Genomic DNA, 23,133 nt, shown 5'->3' on the forward strand with positions numbered 1-23,133 from the left:
CCATGATCTCAAATTCTGTCCGTGATGTTATTGTAGCTTCCTTTAAGTCTTCCACCAGAAGGATCTATGCTAGTAAATGGTAGCATTTTTCCTTCTGGGCAAGGGCTAGGAATATAGATCCCTTCACTGCTCCAATACACTCGGATTTAGATTTCCTAGCTGAAATTTTTCATTCGGGATCTTCATCCTCCACAGTAAAAGTTCAGTTAGCAGCCATTTCAAATTTTCACATAGGCCTGTCGGACTCCAGCATCATGTCCCATAAGCTTTGCAAAGCATTCCTCAGAGGTATCTTTTTACTCAAGCCCCCAATCAAAGAACCCCCACCACAGTGGAATTTAAACTTAGTTTTAACATCCTTGATTCTCCCTCCCTTTGAACTTGCGGCTTCCTGTTCTTTGAAGTTACTTTCCTGGAAGACACTCTTCCTAGTCGCCATTACATCTGCTAGGAGAGTATCTGAACTTTATGCCCTTTGCATTCATCCTCCTTATTTAGTTTTCCACAAAGACAGAGTTTCTCTTAAAACTAACGTGTCTTTTTTACCCAAGGTGGCTTCCCAGATAAATTTAAATCAATCTATTGATCTTCCAGTTTTCTTCCCTAATCATTCAAACAGGGCGGAGCAAAAACTGCATTGCCTGGACGTTCATCGTCAGCTCCGCTACTATCTGAACAGAACTAAACAATTCAGGAAATCTGATCTACTCTTTTTATCTTATGCAGAAAGTAAAAAGGGCCTTCCGGTATCCAAAGTAACCCTGTCTAGGTGGCTGTCTTCTGTGATTACCTGTATTTATCAACTCAGAGGTAAAGAATGGCCTTCTAGGCCAAGAGCCCATTCAACCAGAGCATTGGCTACATCAACAGCCTTTCAAGCTAGATTGCCAATAGACACTATCTGTGCGGCAGCCACATGGGCCTCTCCTCATACCTTCGTTACACATTACAAATTAGACATGGCCTCCAGAAACAGGGCAAATTTTGGTTCTACCGTTCTCAAGAGTCTGTTCCAATGAGCCACCCAGGATGAAGGTGCTAGGGACGCAGTCCCATCCATAGGTCCATAGGTCCATAGGTTCATACTAGGCTATCTGCCCAAGGGCATTTACAAGCCTAGCCCATAGTTTTGTGGCTTACGCCACCCCTTTAGTATGGGGAACTATACCCATTATTTTGCTGTGCCTCTGTCGAGCAGTGACACTGAGGTAATCCCTGGGGTATATCTGCGATCTCCCATCCATTGGTCAAGATTTCTCTTGAACAAGGCCAGCGAGGTGCTCTGCCTCACATATACCGGGATTTTATTCCACAGCATAGGGAGTCTTTGGGTGATGAATCTATCCCTCCAGCACGTCCTATTAATAGCCGTGTCGAGGTTTAAGTCTCTCGCCCTTGTGGCTCTGACGGATCTAGATTTTTGAGGTGAAGCATATTCATCAAATCTGGGTTTGACATGGCCTTGTATGTTAGGCAAAGGTCACCTCTGAGCAGCGGTGGCGACTGAATAGAGCTGGAGTTCTTTCAGTCGGGCAGCATAGGACAGATGTTTGAGACCCTTTATCCTTTTGGTGAGGAACTTTTGTGGCCTCTCCAGCTGCTGCAAGTGTCGGGTCAGATACATTCCGAACGGGCATTGTACTCAATCATTGGTCTGATGAGTGATGAGTATAGGAGACTATGACCTCCCTTGATCTAGATGAGAATCCCTTCATGATAAGGTGGGCAATGTAGAAGGTCTTCCTAACTACTTTAGCTACATGGGTGTCGAATGACAGACTACTATCAACCTGGGTCCCCAGGTCCCTGATAACTTCTTCTGTGCTCAGTGGATTGCCACCTATTTGGTAGCTAGGGGTAACCTTGTTTTTCCCGAAGGGTATGACTATGCATTTTTTGGCATTTAACTTTAGGCCATGGCTCTGGCACCAGTTATCCGTTTCTGTGAGACCCTTCTGAAGGATATCTGTGTCAGATGTGTTTTCTACTATGGCGCCTAGTTTGCAAGAATGAAGGCGAGATTGACAACTTAACATTGAGAAGTTATGTACCTACCATAACGTTCCATGTTAGTTGTCTTCTCTCGCCTTCTTTCTTGCGTCCCGCCCACCATCCCCCTAGCCTGGACAGACCGAAAGGATTTCCCCTTATTCTAAGGGGCCTTACCTTGCACTAGTTTAAGCCCAAACAGGTTGCCCTGGGGTAGCTACTGCTTCAGATAGTGACATTTGGGGAGTTTCTCCTTTCTCCTTCTCCTCCTGAGTTGGGAGACTAAATTGGCTATTTTTTTTTCAGCTACCAAACGAGATCTGGGTAGTTACCGCTTAGCATCATGGGATATAGGGTTGCCTCGAGCTGGTAAAATTAGCTCTCGAGCTTTAGTATAGGCCGAGTCGGAGCCGAGGATCGGCTCCGAACCCATCCAGCGAGAAGGAAGGCGAGAGAAGACAGCTAACATGGAACGTTATGGTAGGTACATAACTTCTCATTTTCAACATGTTGACAAGCGAATAGGGAGCCCAGACACACATCTATTTGCCTCCCCCTCAGAACTACCAGTTGGACAAGTTTTGCACAAGGACTCCCAACAAACAAGCCTGGAAAGTGGATGCTCTGTCCTTCAGCTGGAAAAACCTATCAGTCTACGCCTTCCCCCCACTGCCTCTGCTCTCCAAAGTTCTACTAAATGTCAATCAGGACAAACCAAGGATGACCTTGATTGCTCCAGACTGGCCGCGCTAGCACTGGTACCCCCTCCTGCGCAGTGTGTCGCAGTTACCTCCATGGCACTGCCTCAGACTCCTTCCCTGCTGTGTCTCATCAGGAGAGCCATATTCTGCACCCTCAGCTTCTGACATTGAACCCTGCAGCCTGTCTAATCACTTAAATTCACCCCTATTATCCCTCAGCAAACCTGTGATGGATGTCATCTTAGAGGCAAGGAGACCTAGTACTAGAAAATCTTAGGCTGAAAAATGGAAAAATATTCTGTGCCTGGAACTAATCTAAAGGGATGAGCACAGCAGCGCCCAATTTACCTCAGATTTTGCAATACTTAACTGAGATGCTTCAGAAGGGCCTGTCCTTTTCTTCCATTACATTCCACGCTTCAGCCATTTCAGCTCATTATAACACAGAGCCTCCCCTCTTCTCTCATCCACCGCTTAAGCAGTACCTCAGAGGGGCCAAAAGCTTGAGACCACCCAGGAGAGGTCCAACTCCTGCCAGGGACCTTAACTTTGTATTGGATAAACTCGGTCTACCTCCTTTCCAGCCAGCTGCTACTGCAGACTCAAAATTTCTTGGAAAACAGCCTTCCTTTTAGCAATCACTTCAGCTAGAAGGATTTCTGAATTACAGGCTCTTATGACAATGGAGCCATTCATCATCTTTCATGTGGACAGGGTGTCACTCAGGACCAATCCATCCTTCATGCCCAAGGTGGTATCCAGTGTGGCTCTTAATCAGTCCATTCTTTTGCCAGCCTTTTTTCCCAATCCACAGAACAAAGGAGAACGGATTCTGCATTCCTTGGATGTGCACCAACAACTTAGATTCTATTTGGACAAGACTAAACCTTGAAGAAAATTGGATCAACTGCTGATGGCATTTGCTGCAGGGGCAGAAGGGGAAGGCTATTTCAAAACCAACCATTTCTAAATGGATAAGCCATTGCATTCATTTCAGCTGTAAGCACCATGGAAAACCTATCCCCCAGGGGATCAGATCTCACTCCACCAGGGCTCCATCTACTAATGCAGCTTTTCTCAGAGGTGTTCTTACCAGGGACATCCTAGAAGCTGCTACTTGGAGTTCTGTACATACTTTCACCAAACATTATCATTTGCCAATTTTCTCTAAATCCATAGCTGGCTTTGCCACTGCAGTCTTGCAGGGCCTTATAGGTGGCCCTAATGCTATCTGAATTCCTCCTCCCAACCATAGCTTTGGGAATTTACCCAAATGTAATGACTGCAACAGTGAAACACGAAGAACATAGTACAGTTGTGTACACTTAACATAAATGTAAATGTTAGTGTGTATTCATTGTTGCAGTCCTGGTTACCATCCCTCCAGCCCCCTAACTACTTCTGGCTCTACCTCTACTTTCCTTTACTATGCTTAAAAGCCTTTTTGGTGTATTATCCTTTTGTAGGAGGTGTACTTTTTTTTATGTTTATTTGCTCCCCATTGGGGGAGGGGGCATCTGACATCTGGGGCAAGAAAAACTGATGTAATGACGTCAGCTGCATGTTGTATACCCTTGTCGACCTGACGTCATGGAAGAAGGGACAGCAACCGACGCAGGACCCAAGACTTTGTTAATCAGGCCGACTGAGGACAACCTGCAAGCAGATTACCCAAATGTATAACTGCAACAGTGAATACACTCCAACATCTACATTTATGGTAAGTGTACACAGCTGTACTATCTGCTTTACACCAGAGAGATCTGGATTAACTAAGGTTCTCTGTCAGTACCTAGAAATGTCATACCATCCCCACAAACAGGTTTGTGTTTCTGGGGCTTTGCTGGACTCCTCACTTCAAAAAGCTTTCCTTCCTCCAGACCAGGTTACCTTTCTAGCTCTGTAATTCCAAAAGCTCCTTCTCAGGAATTATCTCACCGCCAGAGAGTTCTTCAGAGCCTTGGGATACATAGCCTCTTGCATCCTCGTGATCCACTTGGCCAGACTACATATGAGGAAGTTACAGTGGTAACTAAGAAATGTGTGGTGCCAACATTATCAATACCTCTGCTTCAGTGTGAAGCTTCTCCTTTTCTCAGGAAGGAAGTTTGCCTGGTGGGCCTGAGCGTGCTTCTTTAACTCTGGCCTTCCATTCAGGTTCATCCCTCTGGACCAAACTCAGTCCACGGATGCCTCGAAAATAGCCTGGGGGCCCATTGCAACACCTTCCAGACTCTGGGCAGTTGGGACTTTGTTCGGGAACAAACACATCAACTTTAAAAGAACTTATGGCAGTCCATAAAGTGATCACCTTTCAAAGACCAGTGGAAACCAGGAGTACTCTTAGTAAAGGCAGACAGTACCATGATTATGTTGTACATAAGCAGGGGGGACTTGCTCTTACCCCCTTTGTCGCCTAGCTGTGGACCTTTGGGAAATGGCAAACTCTTTAGGTATTTATCTCGTAACACAGTACCTACCAGGAGAAACCAGTCAATTGCCGGATAACCAAGACAGGAGCATGTCTGACTCTCACAAGTAACTTCCTCAGGAAGTTTTTGTCTGCATAGCCAAAGTATGGGGTGTGCTAGATATAGACCTTTTAGCCACCAAAGAAAACTCACTTGAAAAAGTTTTGCTCACGGACCAAAACATAGTCAGCCTGGAAGATTCTTAAGGACCAAAACATGGTCAGCCTGGAAAACAGATGCAGTCTTCTCTTGAACAGGCCTGTTTGTTCCCTCTTCCCAATACCGTTGCTCCCCAAAGTACTGCTGTAGATAATGGAAGAGGGGACCATGGTCATTCTAATAGCCCTAGATTGGCTAGGTAGCACTGGTATCCTCTAATGTTCAAACTAAGCAAGAAAGGAACCATGGCTGCTCCCCCATCAAGTGGGCCTGTTAATAAAGAATAAGGGAACCCTCATATGTACCAACCTTAAATTCAAATTAACAGCTTACAGGATACCTTTACCCTCTGGTGGGGGCAGCCTTCAACAAACAGGTTCTGGACACACTAAAAGAAACCAGGAGACTTGGCACAAGAAAATCTTACTCCACCAAATGGTAGAGATTCACTATATATGGTGCAGACAAAAGGGATATAGCCCTCTTCAAGCTCGGGTGCCTGTGATCCTTTCGTACTTATCAGGACTTTTTGACAAAGGACTTTTTTATTCCTGTATTAAAACTCAATCTTCAGTGTCTGATTATATGTCTGCTCAACCTCCTGAGTTCCTGAGTGTGGGGATCATCAACATCAAGCCCCCCCCACCCCACCCCCCGAGGAAACCTGTTCTTCCGGGATCTTAATTTAATTTTGGAGATGCTCATCCTCCTATCTTTTGAGGCAGAAACCTCTGCGGACATCAGATTCCTAACCCTGAAGACAGCCTTCCTGCTAGCCACTACTTCAGCTATAAGAGTTTCAGAGCTTCAGGCTGTTGTATGTGGAACCTTTCATCACTTTCCACCCTGATGGCCTCTCTGTCTCTCTTAGGACCAACCCTCCTTTTATGCCTAAAGTGGTTGCAGAGATCTCCTAAAATCAGACCATCCACTTGCCTACCTTTTTTACTAACCCTCAAAGCAAGATGGAAAGAGTCCTCTATACTCCACAGGCAGCTGCTTTACCACTTTGACCGAACAAAGGTGGTCAGGAAGTCTGACCAGTTTTTGGGGCCTTTACCTGTAGCTTTGAGGACAGACTGGTTTCTGAAGAAACCATCTCCAAATGGATCTCCCACTGTCTGTTTTACTACAACCATTGGGGTCAGAAGTCACCAGACTCTGTGAGGTCACACACTACTAGGGCTACTCCTACATCTGCAGTCTTAAAGGGGTGACAACTAAGGACATTTTGGAAGCAGCTACTTGATCCTCTGTGCATAGCTTCACCAAACATGATCACCTTCCAAACTTTTCCAAGTCTAGAGCAGGGTTTGCCACTGCCATCTTGCAGAGTATCCTTTCCATCCACCCTTTCGGCTTTGGGGTTATCCCATCAGTTTTGACTGCAACAGTGAAACAAAGAACATGGTAGAGGTGTGCATGTTTATTGTAAATGTGGATGTTCGAGTGTATTCCTTGTGCGTACGTTTACTGTAAATGTGGATGTTCAAGTGTATTCCCTATTGTGTGCACATTTACTGTAAATGTGAATATTCAAGTGTATTCCTTGTGTGTACGTTTACTGTAAATGTGGATGTTCGAGTGTATTCCCTGTTGCAGTATTATCCTTTCCCTCCCGCCTTTCCCTTTTGGCCCATGAGATTAGGGTGGGCTTCCTGCTGTCTAGCTCTAGGTTGTTCAAACCTCTTCTGTACATACTCAACTGTTTCTGAGCTTAATTCCATGACCTTGGGGACCTGTTATGGGGCTCCTGTTGGGGGCAAGAACGTACTGAGGTTCTGCAGCCGGCTGACTCTCTCTATACCCAGAAGTCTTTACATGGGTCAAGGAGTCTGCCAGCTTCAGGAGGAGGAAAAAAGTTCTCTGGTAGTTAGGACGGCCAAGGGCTCCACCGCAAGAAATGGATTATGACTGCAACAGTGAATACACTAACATCTACATATATGGTAAGTATACACAAATGTATTTTTCTCTCCTTTGCTTCTACCAGTCTAGTCCCAAAGATGTCCATGGTCAGTCTGTCCAGCTGGTAATCTGAATGAATTTCTTTCCGCTATTACACTAATTACAAGCCTTAGTCAGGTAAACTAAAACCACATTCTACAAGAGCTGTTTCAGCTTCGCTGGCCTTTTTTCAGGAGCTTTTCTTTGGTTTATTTCTGTACTGTCAGTTTGGCTTCATTGCACACTTGCAAAATACTATAAGGTAGATGTGGTCTGTCTGTCTAGATCGACCTTTAGAGGCACCATCCTCCATTGCATTTTGTTGTGAAGTTGCCCAGCACTATTGGTTTGGGGCTGCATGCTAACATGTAAGTGGATGGACTGGATCACGCAAGATTTAATTGCGCTGTGCCTGCTGTAATGTTGGATCGTCTCTTAATCCATTTCCATCCATGTCGACATCCCCTTCCACCTCTCTACCTCCTTTCCTCCTCCTCAACACAGCACTTTTGGTGAGACCTAATGAACTGTCCCTGAGGCATTCGGGGGGGTAGTACTATTCATTAAGTCGCACTCATTTCTGTAAGCAAACTGTGGAGAGGGGGACATTAGTGTGGTGCATTGTGGGAGGGGTTTGAGCTTAAGAAACTTGTAGATGCCACTGTGATAGTCACTTGCAGGGACCAGTCATAATATTGGACAGATGTGGGACTTGAAGATTGGTGCTATGGCGAGTACATAACTTTCATTTCTGAAATAACTGTTTGCTGTAGTGTTTTTAACAGTCACATTTTTCGACTCGATACATCATTGGCATGTGTAACCACTAACGTTTTGTTTTTTTTTTTAATATGAACAGCTGGAAAGAGAAATGAGACACAAGCTTAAAACAGCATTCAAGAATTTCATTGAAAAAGTCGAATCCTTAACAAAGGATGAACTGGAGTTTGAAGTACCTTTTAGAGAATTGGGGTAAGAATAATCCTGCGCATTTTTATTTATTTATTTTTTGTTCTTGACCACAGATTTAATGTATTTGACTTTCTGCTTTGAGCCAACATGTTTTTGTAGCAGTCTGCTCTGATCTTTTTATTGTGGTGTGATGGGGCTGAAGGGCTGTTAATGTTAACATGCATAATTGCTGAGCTTGTGAGATACTCGCTAGTTGTGTACTAGGCTAATGACCACCAGGGCCTTTAAGCCTAGCCACCTAACCAAGCCTAACTGTGTCCCTATTATCATGGCTGTTTTAGGAGGTGATGCGTTAAGAAGTTTCTAAAGGTTATATGGAGAGGGAGGTATGTTTCTGTCACAGACCCAAGGGCCAGACATGCAGTGAATTTCCTATTTCCCATCCATTGGCCAAGGTTCCACCAAAACGGAGATAGGGATGGAATGTTCTTCCCATGGATGGGGAGCCTATTCTAGAGCATGGGGAAATACTGGGACTCTCCTGTCTTAACAACCTTTCCTATTTATGTTGCAAGCAGAATTTAAATCCTGGATCTAGTACTGATCATTTTGCGAATGTGCAGAAGGTCCATTAGAAATGGATCCGAGGATGCCTTGTATCCTAGGCATAGATCACCTCTCAGTAACCTGTAAAACAAAGTATAGAGAGTGCGTTTTAAGGTGATCTATATAGGACAATGAGTTTATATTCAGAATTCTCCTGATAAGGAACCTTCGCTGGCGTTCAGCTGTTGCACATGTCTGGTCAGGAACACACTGAAGGGGGCATTACACTTTGATGGATTTGATAAGGGATGAGTGAAATTAGCACTGACTTCCTTGGACCTGGATACCATGTGTTTTACTGTAAATTGGGCAACATTCCAACTGGGATTCCCTTTTTCATTTGGAGTCGAAACAACTCAGTCCACTCCACCCTGTCAAAAGCTTTCTCTGCATCTAAGGAGACCTGTGCTAGTTTGCTACCCAAAGACTGGGCATCCTGTATAATTAAAACCCTGAGAATATTCTCAGATGTTTGTCTGCTGTCCACAAACCCATAGTAGTTGACATGGACTAGCTGGGTAACCACCCTTCCAAAATAAACAGAAGAGGCCTCACAACGATACAATGATTTATTATCCTGGTACCTCGTTTTTTTGCCTTCAAAGTATAACCAGTACAAATCCGTAACAAAATAGTCACATTAATTCTTTCAGTAAATCAGTTAATATTTAAATACCCATGTTTTTTAAAGTGACCAAGTGCCATCAAGATAAACACACTCCCAAAAAATATATTATATACATAACCACCCCATCAACCTGGCTGCCAGAATTCCCATAATACTTTATAATTGTGATTTACAGCATAATTTGTCTAGAGCAATCTGGGTATTGGGGGATTCCTGCCATCTTTAGCAATAGTTAGCATCATCCCCTCTCTGCACGATTGACAAATCTTTTTGTCAAAATTTTGTTCATTAGTTTTGTACAAATATAAATTAACTTTTCCCCTGCTAGTTTCCACAACCTTGTAGACACTCCATCCCACCTGGTGTTTTATTACTGTCCATTTTAGCGGTTTGCCTACTACCCTGTTAATGGGAGATCTGCGCTACCATTTTCTCAGTTAGCTTGTTCTCTAGCACTGTATATAAAGATTCAGAAAGAAGTTGTCCCTCTCTGTCACTTGGCCCTGGCCTTACATATTCACTAGCATATAGTTTTTTCTAATATTGGTCAAATTCCTCCAGAATTTGATGTCTGGTATTTGTGTCCCCATTTCTACAGACTCTAGGCTGGGACAAACCCTTTCCACTTTCTTTTGTCTTAACCTACCAGCCAAGGCCATCAGTGCCTTGAGAGTATGCCTGAAGGCCATTGGTGCCTTGGGAGTATGCCTGAAGGCCGTTGGCACCTTGGGAGTATCACTGTTGAATATGTCCTTTAATTCCACTTGGTAAAGTAATAGCTGCAGATATTCTTCTATTTTCATGTTGCAGTATTCTTACTGAAAGATCCTTCGCCTCAGGTGACCCGAACGTTGGCTCCTGTACAAAAGTTTAAGCCTGGTTGCTGCTAGTGTGTGGGATATCATCCAGGGCCATAAACCAGGGGCCTTAAATGTGATGTCTGCATGCACAGACCTCAGAACTTTTCTGCCGCAGTTGAACATCAGATCGAATGCTTCACTTCTTTCCTTCAAAACGTCTAAAGCTAGGTACTCCATTGGGGAATTCTTTAGTATTTTTGATTGAGCTTGTTTTGTTAGTCTGCTCTTAGCCAATGTCCGCAAAGAAAGGTAAATGCAAATGTGGACGTCAAGTCCCACATAAAGACACTCATGACCGTTGCGTATTCTGTTTAGGCCGGGAACACTATCATATCTTCTGCGCCATTTGCCAGTCTTTTGTCCCCAAACTGTCTGTCTCAATCTGTATTTGGGAAAATCAGTAATTAAAAAACGCTAGCAGTAAGGATGGACCTGGAGTTGGCCTCCCAGGTGAAACTGCCAGGAAAAAAGGCCAAAGTTTCTACACCTACCACTACTGCCCCTCCCTTAGGACAGCCACCGATGTAGGGGTTGAGGAACGTCTGCTAGAGCAGTCTACTTCGGTGCCTCTCTTCGAGGAAGCTGCTTTTGAAGTACCTGCTGGCACATCCGCAGAGGATATTCCGATGTCTGTTATTACTGAAGTCCGGAAGGAACCAGACTCCACTGGACGACTATCTTTGACCCAGGACTCTGATCCTTCCAGCATAGGGCAGACCCCTGAAGCTAAGCTCACACCTTCTCCAAAGACAACTCCCCTGAAAAATGAGACAGAAGACAAGATATTTGTCTGCTTCTTCAGAGAGGCAACCAGACCTGGCAGTCCTTCATACACAGACCTTGATGCAGGCCCTCAGCCTCCTCTGTTCCCACTATACCTGTACTTATTCCAATACCTGTCTCAGCTACTTCTATCCTTCCTTTACTCAGGAAGAAGCAGAAGCCTTATTCTCTTCCTCTGAGTCTCACATTCTCATCCCAGATAGCCTCCTCCTTGGAATACTAGTCACCTGATGAGGAACATAGAGGGAGACTCCCCTCCAGAGGACATTACATTTGGAGAGGGTATAACAAAATTGAGGGAGCATTTTAAATGGGATACTACCCTGGTGACTCAAACTCAAAAAAGGCTTTTTGAGTTGCTGCAGGTTGAATCACCCTCTACATCAGCCATCCCACCAGTGATTCCTGCGTACTTAAATGCATTTTCATCAGTCTCCAAAAACGCTGGTTTTCAACCACCTGCTCCCAGGAGATATGGTTGCGTCTAAAAGGTTTCTGATGACCAAAACTTTCTACTGAAGGCCCCCTTGGCAGACCCAGCAGTGATAGCCCCAGGCAAAGAGTGAAGGCTTACACCTTCCTCATCACTCTTAACCTCGGACAAGGACAGCAAGGTTATGGACAGGCTGGGCAAGAGTATGTACACTTCTTCCACCCTCGCTTTTCGGACTATTCATTACCAAACCCATATGTTTAAATATGCCCTCGATTTGGTATCCCAAGCTACAACCCTACTGTCACCTTGCCTGATTCTCCTAGTAAGACATAAATAGCACCCAAACTGTCCCTGCCATCTCAGGTTGATAGGCGCTCTATTAGATGCAGTTGTGATGCAGCAGGGGCCTTTAATAGCACCCAAACTGTCCCTGCCATCTCAGGTTGATAGGCGCTCTATTAGATGCAGTTATGATGCAGCAGGGGCCTTTAATAGCATCCAAACTGTCCCTGCCATCTCGGGTTGATAGGCGCTCTATTAGATGCAGTTATGATGCAGCAGGGGCCTTTAATAGCACCCAAACTGTCCCTGCCATCTTAGGTTGATAGGCGCTCTATTAGATGCAGTAGGGACCTTTAATAGCATCCAAACTGTCCCTGCCATCTCAGGTTGATAGGTACTGTATTAGATGCAGTTGTGATGCAGCAGGGGCCATAAATAGCACCCAAACTGTCCCTGCCATCTCAGGTTGATAGGCACTCTATTAGACGCACTTATGATGTAGTAGGGGCCTCTGCTACATCTGGTGCATCTGTGCTTCACGGATCATCATGGCTTAGGCTCCAGCCACTGCCTGTAGGCTTTAAATCCAAAATTCTGGATGCTCCGCTAGACCATAACATTCCGTTAGGGAAACGGTCTGCAGACGTGTTAAGATCTTTCAAGAGAAGAGCAAGGAACTCCAGGATGTCAAACACCTGCTTGTCTCCCCAGTACCAAAATTTTGCAGGAATTACCTGTGTCAGAAGAGCCCTCACTACCACTCCTACTACTGCCAAAAATCCTACTCCCTCTGACAGAGACTCCAGGGCGCTGGATAGATGGGGTAAGAAGGTATACACTTCTGCAGCTTTGGCCATTAGGGCCTTAAACTGTCAATTTCATATGTTGAAGTATCAGCAGCATATTATTGGATTGCTTAAACAGAAAATGATGATTCCTGATTGTGCTAAAAATAAGGATTTTCAGGATTTACTGCATTCAGCTGAACATGTTGGAAAACATACTTTGTAATGTGGTTTTGATTCACTAGAGGCATCTTGCAGGGCTGCTGTAACTGGGTCTGTACTTAGAAGACATGCTTGGCTTATGGAGCAATCCTTGCCAGATCATGTCCAGAAAAAACGTAAACTCCTAATACTGCTAAAACCCCACTGAAGGAAAAAAAAACATTGTAAAATCCAGTATAAATCCAATGTTCTTTATTGTAGGTAAGCGCTTTCGCATCCAGCCCTGGTTGCTTCCTCAGACCAAAGATTACAAAAAAACTTTTTTTTTTTTTTTGTAATCTTTGGTCTGAGGAAGCAACCACGGCTGGAAATAACTTACCTAACACATTAGTAATAGGCGACTCAATAGTCAGGCAGACTGACACACCACTCACTAGGCTGGACTAGGAGAAGGTTACTGTTAGCTGGAGCCAGAGTCCGCCACATAACACAAGCACTCCAGTCACTCCAGAAGAAGTACAAATATGACTCTCATTGTTCATGTTGGTGTGAATGACCTGAAATGTACCTCCCTGGACTACATGAAAAGAGACATGGAAGAGCTCTTTGATCATGTAGCCCAGATGGGTATGACCCTGACCCTGAGTAGCATCCTGCCCTCACTGGTTAGATCAGACCATAAACTAATCAGCCTGGATGTCCACACGCCACCACCACCCCCAACCAAGGAAACACAATGAAAAACTTTTCTAAAGCTAACTTCACCTTACTTAAGTCAGAGGGGGTAAGTTTCACAGCCCCCACGCTAAAGGATAACACTGCCCAAGATGCAGAATCCTTTACAATTGCACTCTGTGAGCACCAACAAGGATGCATGGATCGTGCCATTTCTAGCAAGGCCAAGACTCACTCCCCTAAGAGAAGGAAACCAGTCTGGTGGACCCCTGCCATAAACAGGTTATACAACAGAAGGAGGAAACTAGTTCAGAAAAAAAGCATATCCCAGGAAGGAAAGACATCCCTGATCAGTAAGAAACGAAGGTCCCTCATAAAAGATTCAAAAGATAGTGTCCTGGAAATCACCAAAGCACAGGTGAAAACAGCCCTTTCAAAAGCCAAAAACACAGCATCAATGGGGCCAGATGGTGTCCCAGGCTGTGTCTTGCACGAACTACAGAACAAACTAACCCCCCTCCTAAACACGCTGTTCAACCTCAGCCTCTCCGCAGGCTACGTGCCCATAGAATGGCGCACAGCAATGGTTATTCCACTCCACAAAGTAGGGGCCACAACTGACCCTGGTAACTATTGCTCCATAAGCCTGACTAGCCTGGTCTGCAAGGCCATGGAGCGCATCATCATGGAACTCATTAACAAAGATATTGGGAACCTCCAAACACTTGACCCGACCCAGTTTGGCTTTGTTAAAGGCAGATCATGCCTACTAAACCTGGTTGACGACTTCGAGACAGTCACCAAGGCCATAGACGAGGGATAGGTGGTTCACACAGCCTACCTTGATCTCGCTAAGGCGTTCGACACCATTCCTCACTCTGGTGTTATAAAAAAAAACTCACCAGCCTGAACATAAACCCGTATATCACAAGATGGGTTGTCAACTGGCTTACAGGCAGAACTTACACTGTAAGAATAGCGGACTCCAGGTCCGACTCTAAACCAGTCACAAGTGATGTCCTGCAAGGCTCTGTTCTGGGACCCCTACTGTTCGGCATATGTTTCTCAGAAGTACAAGCAAACACAGGAGGACTGTGGCTAACCAAGTTTGCCGATGACTGCAAACTGGGAGCCATAATTGACTATCAGGCGGACACGGACATCCTTCAAAAAGGCCTTACTGAGACAGACACCTGGTGTCAAAGTCTTGGCCTCAAGCTAAATCCCGTTTGGGAAAAACAAAACACCCACAAATTACCACATAGGCGGCAGCCCCCTTAATACCGAAGAGGTAATAAGAGATCTGGGGACCCAGGTAGATGGTAATCTCTCCTTTGACAATCTTATTGCCAAAGTAGTTAGGAAATTCTATGTGGCCCATCTAATTACTAAGGGGTTCGCATCTAGAAATAGAGGTTAATAGTGCCCCTCTACTCGTCACTCATCAGACCCATCATAAGAGTACAATGCCCCGTTTGGGATTTACCTCACAAGACACTTCCAACAGCTGGAAAACCCACAAAAGCACCTCACCAAGAGGATTACTGGCTTCAAACATATGCCCTATGCAGCCAGACTGAAAAAAACTCCTGCTGTACTCAGTGGCATATGCTTACTTCGATGTGATCTCTGCCTGACTTACAAAGCCATGACTAACTCAGAATTGGACATGCTTCACCTTAAGTAATACAAGTCACTGGGAGCCATGCGCTCTAGTGAACTAAACCTCGCCACAGCAATATAGAACATGCTGGAGGGATAGATTCCTGTCAGAGACTCCCCATGCTTTGAAACAAAATTCCCTAACTACATTAGGCAGAGCCCCTCACTAACACTCTTGAAGAGAAGCCTTGATAAGTGGATGGGTAACAGAAAATACACCCCCTGGGATCACTTCATTGGCTCTGCTTGACAGAGGCTCAGTTAATCAATGGGACGGCGAAAGCCGACACATTCTGGCTGGCTTAAAAATGCCCTCGGGCAGATAGCCTAGTACCTACCTATGAACCTATAGGGCAAATGGAACCCAAGTCAAATGCACCTGCATATCAATAAAAAAGAAATGTTAGCTCTACAGAATGCTCTGACAGCCTTCAAGGGCCACATTCTTCCAGGACAATTAATGGTAAAGACTGACAACACCAGTGTTATATGGTACATAAGCAGGGGGGTACACATTCTTAGCCCCTCTGCAGACTAGCCATGGCGTTGTGAAACACAACCCTGAGCTTACCAAGTGCATGTACAAGCTCAATTCCTGCCAGGAAAACTAAATACACTGGCAGACTAACTAAGAAACCTCATGGACCCACACGAGTGGAAACTGGAACCAAGGATTTTCAACTTGTTGACAAGCAAATGGGGGAGCCCAGATATAGAGCTGTTTGCCCCCCCCCCCGCCCCAAGAACTGTCAATTGGACAAATTTTGCACAAGGACTCACACAAACAGGCTTGGAAAGTGGATGCCCTATCCTTCATCTGGAAAAACCTATCGGTTTATGCCTTTCCTCCTCTGCTTCTGCTCTCCAAAGTACTACTAAAGATCAAACAAGACAAACCAAGGACGATTTTGATTGCACCAGGCTGGCCACACCAACACTGGTACCCCCTCTTGCACAGTGCGTCACTGTTGGCCCAATGGCACCTTCCTCAGACTCCTACCCTATTGTCTCAGCAAGAGAACCAGATTCTGCACCCTCAGCTTCAAACACTGAATTTAGCAGTCTGGCTAATTACCTAATCTCTCCTTTAGCATCTCTCAGTAAACCAGTGATGGATATCATTTTAGAGGCAAGGAGGCCTAGTACAAGAAAATCTTATGCTGAAAAATGAAAAAGATTCTGTGCCTGTCTGAAGGGATGAGCACAACAGCGTCCAGTTTACCTCTGATTTTACAATTCTTAACAGAGATGCTTCACAAGGGCCTGTCGTTCTCAATCAAATTTCCCGCCTATTTCAGCTCATTGTAACACAGAACCTCTCCTCTTTTCTCATCCACTGCTCACGCAGTTTTACAGAAGAGCCAAAAATTTATCACCACCCAGGAGAGCTCCATCCCCAGCTGGGACTTTAACTTGGTATTAGAGAAACTCACTCTTCCTCCTTTTTGAGCCAGCTGCTACTGCAGACTTAAAATTCCTTTCTTGGAAAACAGCTTTCCTTTTAGCAATCACTTCAGCAAGAAGGGTATCTGAATTACAGGCCTTTATGGCAGTGGAGCCTTTCATCATCTCATGCGGACAGGGTTTCCCTCAGGTCCAATCCCTCATTCATGCCCAAGGTGGTATCCAGTGTGGCCCTTAATCAGTCCATTAATTTGTCAACCTCCTTTCCTAATCTGCAGAACAAAGGGGGACGGATACTGCACTAAACAACTTGGATTCTACTTGGACAGGACTAAACCTCAAAGGAAATCGGAACAACTGCTGGTGGCATTTGCTGCAGGGACAGAGGGGAAGGCTATTTCAGAGCCAACCATTTCCAAATGGATAGGCCATTGCATTCATTTCTGCTACAAGCACCATGGAAAACCTATCCCACGGGATCAACCCCACTCAACCAGGGCTGCATCTACCTCTACAGCCTTTCTCAGAGGCGTCCCTACCAGGGACATCCTAGAAGCTGCTACCTGGAGTTCTGTACATACTTTCACCAAGCATTACCATCTGCCAAGCATTACCATCTGCCAATTTTCTCTAAATCCAGAGCTGGCTTTGCCACTGCAGTGTTTTGCAGCGCCTTATAGCTGGTCCTAATGCTATCTAAATTCCTCCTCCCATCCTTAGCTTTGGGAATCTACCCAAGTGTGATGACCAACAGTGAAACATGAAGAACATTGTAGAGTTGTGTACACTTACCATAAATGTAGATGTTCGAGTGTATTCACTGTTACAGTCCTGGTTACCCTTCCTCCAGCCCCCTTACTACTTTTGGCTATACGTCTACGCTCCTTTACTATGCTCAAAAGCTTTTTGGTGTATTTGCTTTTTTGTAGGAGGTGTAACATTGTATATTTATAGATTTAATTGCTTCCCATTAGGGGGGCACCTGACATCTGGGGCAAGAAAAACTGATGTAATGTCGTCCGCTGCATTTTTATACCCCTGACGTCACGGAAGAAGGGACAGCAACCGACGCAGGACTCAAGACTTTGTTTATCAGGCCGACTGAGGGCTTCTGCAAGCAGATAACCCAAATGTGATGACTGAACCAGTGAAAACACTCTAACATCTACATTTATGGTAAATGTTCACAACTGTACTTTTATCACACTTGGGATATCCTACCAGGGGTAGCCCTCAGTTGGCCTGAATACCAGAGGCTTAGTATTTTCTGCATCGGTCGTTGTCGCTCCAGGACTGACGTCAGGTTGTCAGTGGTATAAAATCAGGCATCCAACGGTATTACATCAGTCTTTCTTGCCGAGGAGCCTGAACAGAAGCAGTTCGCACGAGTGCCGTTCGGCCGCTACCTGCGTTTTCGTTTCCGAATTGAAGTGCAAGTTTTCTAAAGCTAAGTACCCTGTTGGAGATCCTTTTTTCTTGCTCTAACCAATTTCAGAAAAAGTTAACAGTTGTCTTGCTTGTGGAAAGCAAATACCACACCGAGACTTCCATTCTTACTGTCACCTGTTAAGACCCAGACCACGATGTCCCTTGTTGTCGCTTTTGTGCTTTGTTCAACGCCAGAACTATACGTCGTCAGGCCCTTACTGTAGCTAAATGTTTTCGCTCTCAGTCTTATTCCAATATGGCTTCGGTAAGCTATCCGACTACCAATCTTCCAAAAAAGGCTCAAGGATAAAGACGGACTGCACAGGTCCAAAACTGTAATGATTCTGCGGATGTGTCTACCTTGGATGAGTCCAGAACTGCTGAGCAGGCACCGGCTTCTGAGGAAGTTCTTCGCACTACACAAACCAACGACGACTTTCACATCTTCACTTCTTTCTAAAACTACTGAGTTTCTAAGGTCCAGGGTATGAACTATGCCTAAAAAAACGATGACCCAAGCTCATGCACCTGCTTCCATGCCTCAATCTCAAATGCTTAAAATGGCAGAAGACCTTATGCTTATTAGGGGAAGCCAGGCTACCCTTTCCAAAATAGAGACTTGTCCCCAGTAGTTTTACCTGAACAGGAGTCCAATGACTCTGAGGTTTCTGAATAGGGAAGACATGCAACCCCTCACTGCTTATGAGGATTCTGATGCAAAGGGAATCCATTCCTTCTGCCTCTCCTCCCGAAGATTTTTCATTTGGTGAAATCCTGCATACTTTAAGGGAGCATTTTCAAAGGGAATGTCAGGACTATCCTCTGTTTAAAAAAAAAAAAAAAAAAAAAAAAAGACTCGAAATTCTTAGCTTTACCGCAGCACAGACCTTTAGCCATTCCTCCTGTCCTGGATGTTGTGGATGATTTTATGAATTCCAGTTTGACTCCTGACACCCTTCCTCCTGCTCCCAGGAAACCTGACTGGTACTACAGAATCCCTGACTCCTTTTCAAAAATCCTACTGCTGACTCAGAGGCCATCTCCCAAGGACCTAAAGGAATTAAAGCAACCTCATCTAAAAATCCCACCCCCTCAGACAGGGATTCCTTAGCTTTAGACAGATGGGGTAAAAAAGTGTACACCTCTGCAACTCTTGCTATTAGAGCACTAAATTGTCAGTTCCACATGCTGAAATAGCAGCATACCATGAAACTCCTCAAACAAAAAATATTTTCCTTTCCTGCTTGTGCAGAAAATAAAGAATTACAAAACCTTCTACAAGCCAAGGTACTAAACACACCTTGCAATGTGGCTTTGATGCCCTAGAAGTATTTTGCAGGGCAGTAGTCCCTGGTTCTGTCCTTAGAAGGCATGCTTGGCTTAAGGGACAGACCTTGCCAGACCATGTCAAATCAAAAATATTGGATGCACCATTGAACAAAGGCAATTTGTTTGGCACCAAGGGAGAAGAGGTTTTAAAAAGGATGGAAGAAAAAACTAAATCTATGCAGACAGACTTTTTACAGGTCCAGCCTCCGAGGTACCATAGGCATTGCCCCTCCAAGCACTGGTCCTTTCTGGCCCCCCTCCAGGCCAGCTCAGCCAAGACCCAGGGGAAGCAGCCCTCAATCTATCCATTTTAAACACCTTTCTGATACAAAAATTCAAAATGCTCACCCTCCAGCAGCTTCTTCCTATGCTTTCCAAGGATGCTTGGTTAGCCACCCTAGACCTAAAAAAGGCCTACCTGCACATCCCAATCGGGGAATCTTGCAGGAAATGTCTGTTTCAGGGCAGGATGTATGCACTTGCAATTTTCTGTGTTTAACTTTGGCTTATCCACTGCTCCCAGAGTTTTCACAAAATGCCTGGCTCCAGCCATTGCTTTTTGCAGACAAAGAAATAATCAAATTTACCCCTACTTAGACGATTGCCGGATTCAGGCAGTCAGGAAAATTAAGCCACCTGACCTTTGTAAAAGACATACTGACCTCCCTGGGGTATACTGTCAATGAAAAGAAATCAAAACTAGTCCACACACAAAAAATTCTATTCCTGGGAGCAAACCTGGGCACAGCATCCCAGATGGCATTCCTTACTCAAGAAAAATAAGCCTACCTGACAGCCTACTTCTCTCAACTAACCACTGGAACCCGGTTATCCGCAAGGAAAATCCAGCAAGCCCTAGGGTTCATGGCCTCCTGCATTCTACTCATTCCATATGCCAGACTGCATATGAGGAAACTACAATGGTTCCTAAAAAGCCTTTGGTGTCAACACTCTCAAAACCTGGAAACGATCATACTTAAGATGCCCTGTCTTTAGGAAGGTTTTTCTTTGGTGGGCAGCAGCATGCAACCACAACAAGGGACTTCACTTCTCACAACCCCACGCCACCCAGACCCTCACCACAGATGCTTCAGACTATGCCTGGGGTGCAGACCTGGACGGCAGGTGCATTCAGGGCCATTGGAGCTGAAATTAAATACATCTGCACATCAACCAAAATGAGATGCTAGTTGTTCAGTGCATCCCGACAGCTTTCAGACCCCTACTCTCCCCAGAGCCTCTAGTGATCAAAACAGACAACACCACAGTGATGTGATATATCAACAAGCAAGGAGGGACTCGCTCTTATCCTCTGTGCAGGCTCGATATGACCCTTAGGCACAAGGCCTCAGCCATGCAAATACACCTGCTAGCACAATTCCTGTCAGGCTCCCTAAACTCTCTGGTAGACAACTTAAGCAGAAACCTGCTACCACAGAACCCTCAACCTTGTAATCCAGAAATGGGGCACCCCAGTGGTGGATCTCTTTGCTTCCCACTCCAATCAGCTCAGCAAATTCTGCACCAAGGAACATCACAACAAGGCCTGGAAAGTGGATGCTCTATCCTTCCAATGGGTAAACCTCTCAATCTGTGCAATTCCCCCTCTACCACTCATTTCAAGGGTACTGCTCAAAATAAGGAAATAAAAACCAAGGGCAATCTTGATTGCCCGTGTCTGGCCATGCCAACACTGGTACTCACTGCTGCGCAGCCTGCCACCTACTTCAGATCCCAACACTCCTATCCCAGAAGAATGAATGGAGAATTCATACATCCACAATTGCAGACCCTGAACCTGGCAGCCTTCCTTATTCTTGGACCTTTCTTCCAGCTGCCAGCCTAAGCAAACAAGTCCTGGATGTTATGCATGAGGCCAGAAGCCCCAGCACTAGAAAATCCTCTGGCAAGTGGAAAAGGTTTTGCACCTTGATCCAGGCTAAGGGAGCCAAAACAGCACAGCCCTCCCTTCCTCTCATCCTGGATTACCTAGCAGACCTACTACACAGGGGTCTATCCTTCTCTTCTATTAAAATGTATTCCTCTGCCATCTCTGCTTATTACAGCACAGAGCCACCTCTCTTCTCACACCCTCTCATCAAACAGCCCCTAAGAGGGGCTGACAGCTTAAGGTCAGCCAGAAGAGCTCCTACCACAGCTTGGGACCTTAACTCTGTGTTGGGAAAGCTCACCCTACCGCCTTTGAGCCTGTAGCTTCAGCAGAGTTAAAATTCCTCTCTTGGAAAACAGCCTTGCTTTTGGAAATCAATTCAGCTAGAAGAGTTTCAGAGCTACAAGCACTCATGACTGTAGAGCTCATCATTTTCCATGCTGACTGAGTCTCCCTCAGACTAACCCATCCTTCATGTCTAAAGTATTGTCCAGTGTGGCTCTTAACTAATCCATTCATTTGCCCATCTTTTTCCCTAACTCACAAAACAAGGAGAAAAGGATTCTGCACTCTATAGATTTGCACAGACAGCTCATATTCTGTCTGGATAGGATTAAATCTTTTAGAAAAACTGACCAATTGCTAGTCTGCTTCGCAGCAGGGCAGAGGGCAAGGCCATATCCAAACAGTCAGCCTCCAAATGGATAGGACACTGCATCCATTTCTGCTACAAACAGTGTGGGAAACTGCCCCCAAAGAGGGTCAGGACGCATTCCACCAAGGCAACCTCCACCTCTGCAGCTTTTCTCGGAGGCGATCCCACTAGAGACCTCCTGGAGGCTGCAAAATGGACTTCTGTTCATACCTTCACCAAGCATTACCACCTGCCTATCTTCTCCAAATCCAGGGCAGGCTTTACCACCGCAGTCTTGCAGGGCATCCTAGCCAGCCCCCAGTCTTCTTGACTGCCTCCACCCTTTTCTTCAGCTTTGGGAATCAAACCCAAGTGTGATGACTGCAACAGTGAAACAAGAAGAACATAGTACATTTGTGTACACTTAATATAAATGTAGATGTTTGAGTGTTGCAGTCCTGGTTTCCCACACTCCATCCCCTTTGTCTTTCTCTCCCTTCCTCTCTCCTTACAGGGAATGTTTGGTAATTATATTCTGCTGGTGGTCTTCCACCATAACCTAGCTCCCTATTTGGGGCTCCTGAAAGTTGGGGCAAGAAAAACTGATGTAATGGCATCAGCTGTGTGATTTTATACCACTAACAACTTGACGTCAGTCCTGGAGCGACAGCAACCGACGCAGAAATACCAAGCCTCTGGTATTCGGGCAGACTGAGGGCTACACCTGGCAGGATAACCCAAATGTGATGACTGCAACCGCGAATACACTCGAACATGTACATTTATGGTAAGTGTACGCAACTGTACAATCTTTTTCTGCATCATAAGTAGATGTTGCACAGATGTGTATTTCCAGACACAGTCTGCCAATGGGTCATACCACAAACAGATTAATTTGCCTCCCCCCAGAGCAGACAATTGAAAACCATTTGTACCAAGGACCCCTTCCCACTAGCTTGGAGAGTAGACACATTCACCATCTCATGGAAGGGGCGGTTTCTGTATGCCTTTCCTCCCTTCCCCTCTCATTCAGAAAGTCCTTGTGAAAATCAAGAGGGACATGCCCAAAATCTTGGTGACTGCCTATTGGCCATGGCAGTATTGGATCCCCCTTCTATGTCTCGCCAAGGGTAATCACCACAAGTTGCCCCTCAGGCTGGACATGCTTACACAGCAGAAGGGAACTCTCATTCATCCACACCTAGAGATTCTTTCCCTAACCGTCTGGGTGATTAACCTTTAGTCCCCTTCAGACACTGCACACTAAGGACATGCTATCCATCCTGCAGGAGGCTACGGAACCCAGCACAAGGAGATCCTACATTTCCAAATAGTAAAGGTTCTCCAAATGGTGTCTCCAAAGACATAGGGACTACTTTCATACAGATG

General features: G+C 45.3%; 1 protein-coding gene across 1 annotated transcript in view; it reads left to right on the forward strand.

The window, feature by feature from the left end:
- SUPT16H (SPT16 homolog, facilitates chromatin remodeling subunit) overlaps window positions 1-23,133 on the forward strand; it is a 3,088,153-nt gene that overhangs the window by 2,327,731 nt on the left and 737,289 nt on the right. Inside the window, exon 19 of the mRNA XM_044058195.1 lies at window positions 8,127-8,239. Coding sequence (XP_043914130.1) covers window positions 8,127-8,239 — 113 coding nt within the window. The remainder of the gene's footprint in view (window positions 1-8,126; window positions 8,240-23,133) is intronic.

Source organism: Protopterus annectens, chromosome 16.part0 (genome assembly GCF_019279795.1).
Source record: "Protopterus annectens isolate FY-2018-M chromosome 16.part0, PAN1.0, whole genome shotgun sequence".
Taxonomy (NCBI): domain Eukaryota; kingdom Metazoa; phylum Chordata; order Ceratodontiformes; family Protopteridae; genus Protopterus; species Protopterus annectens.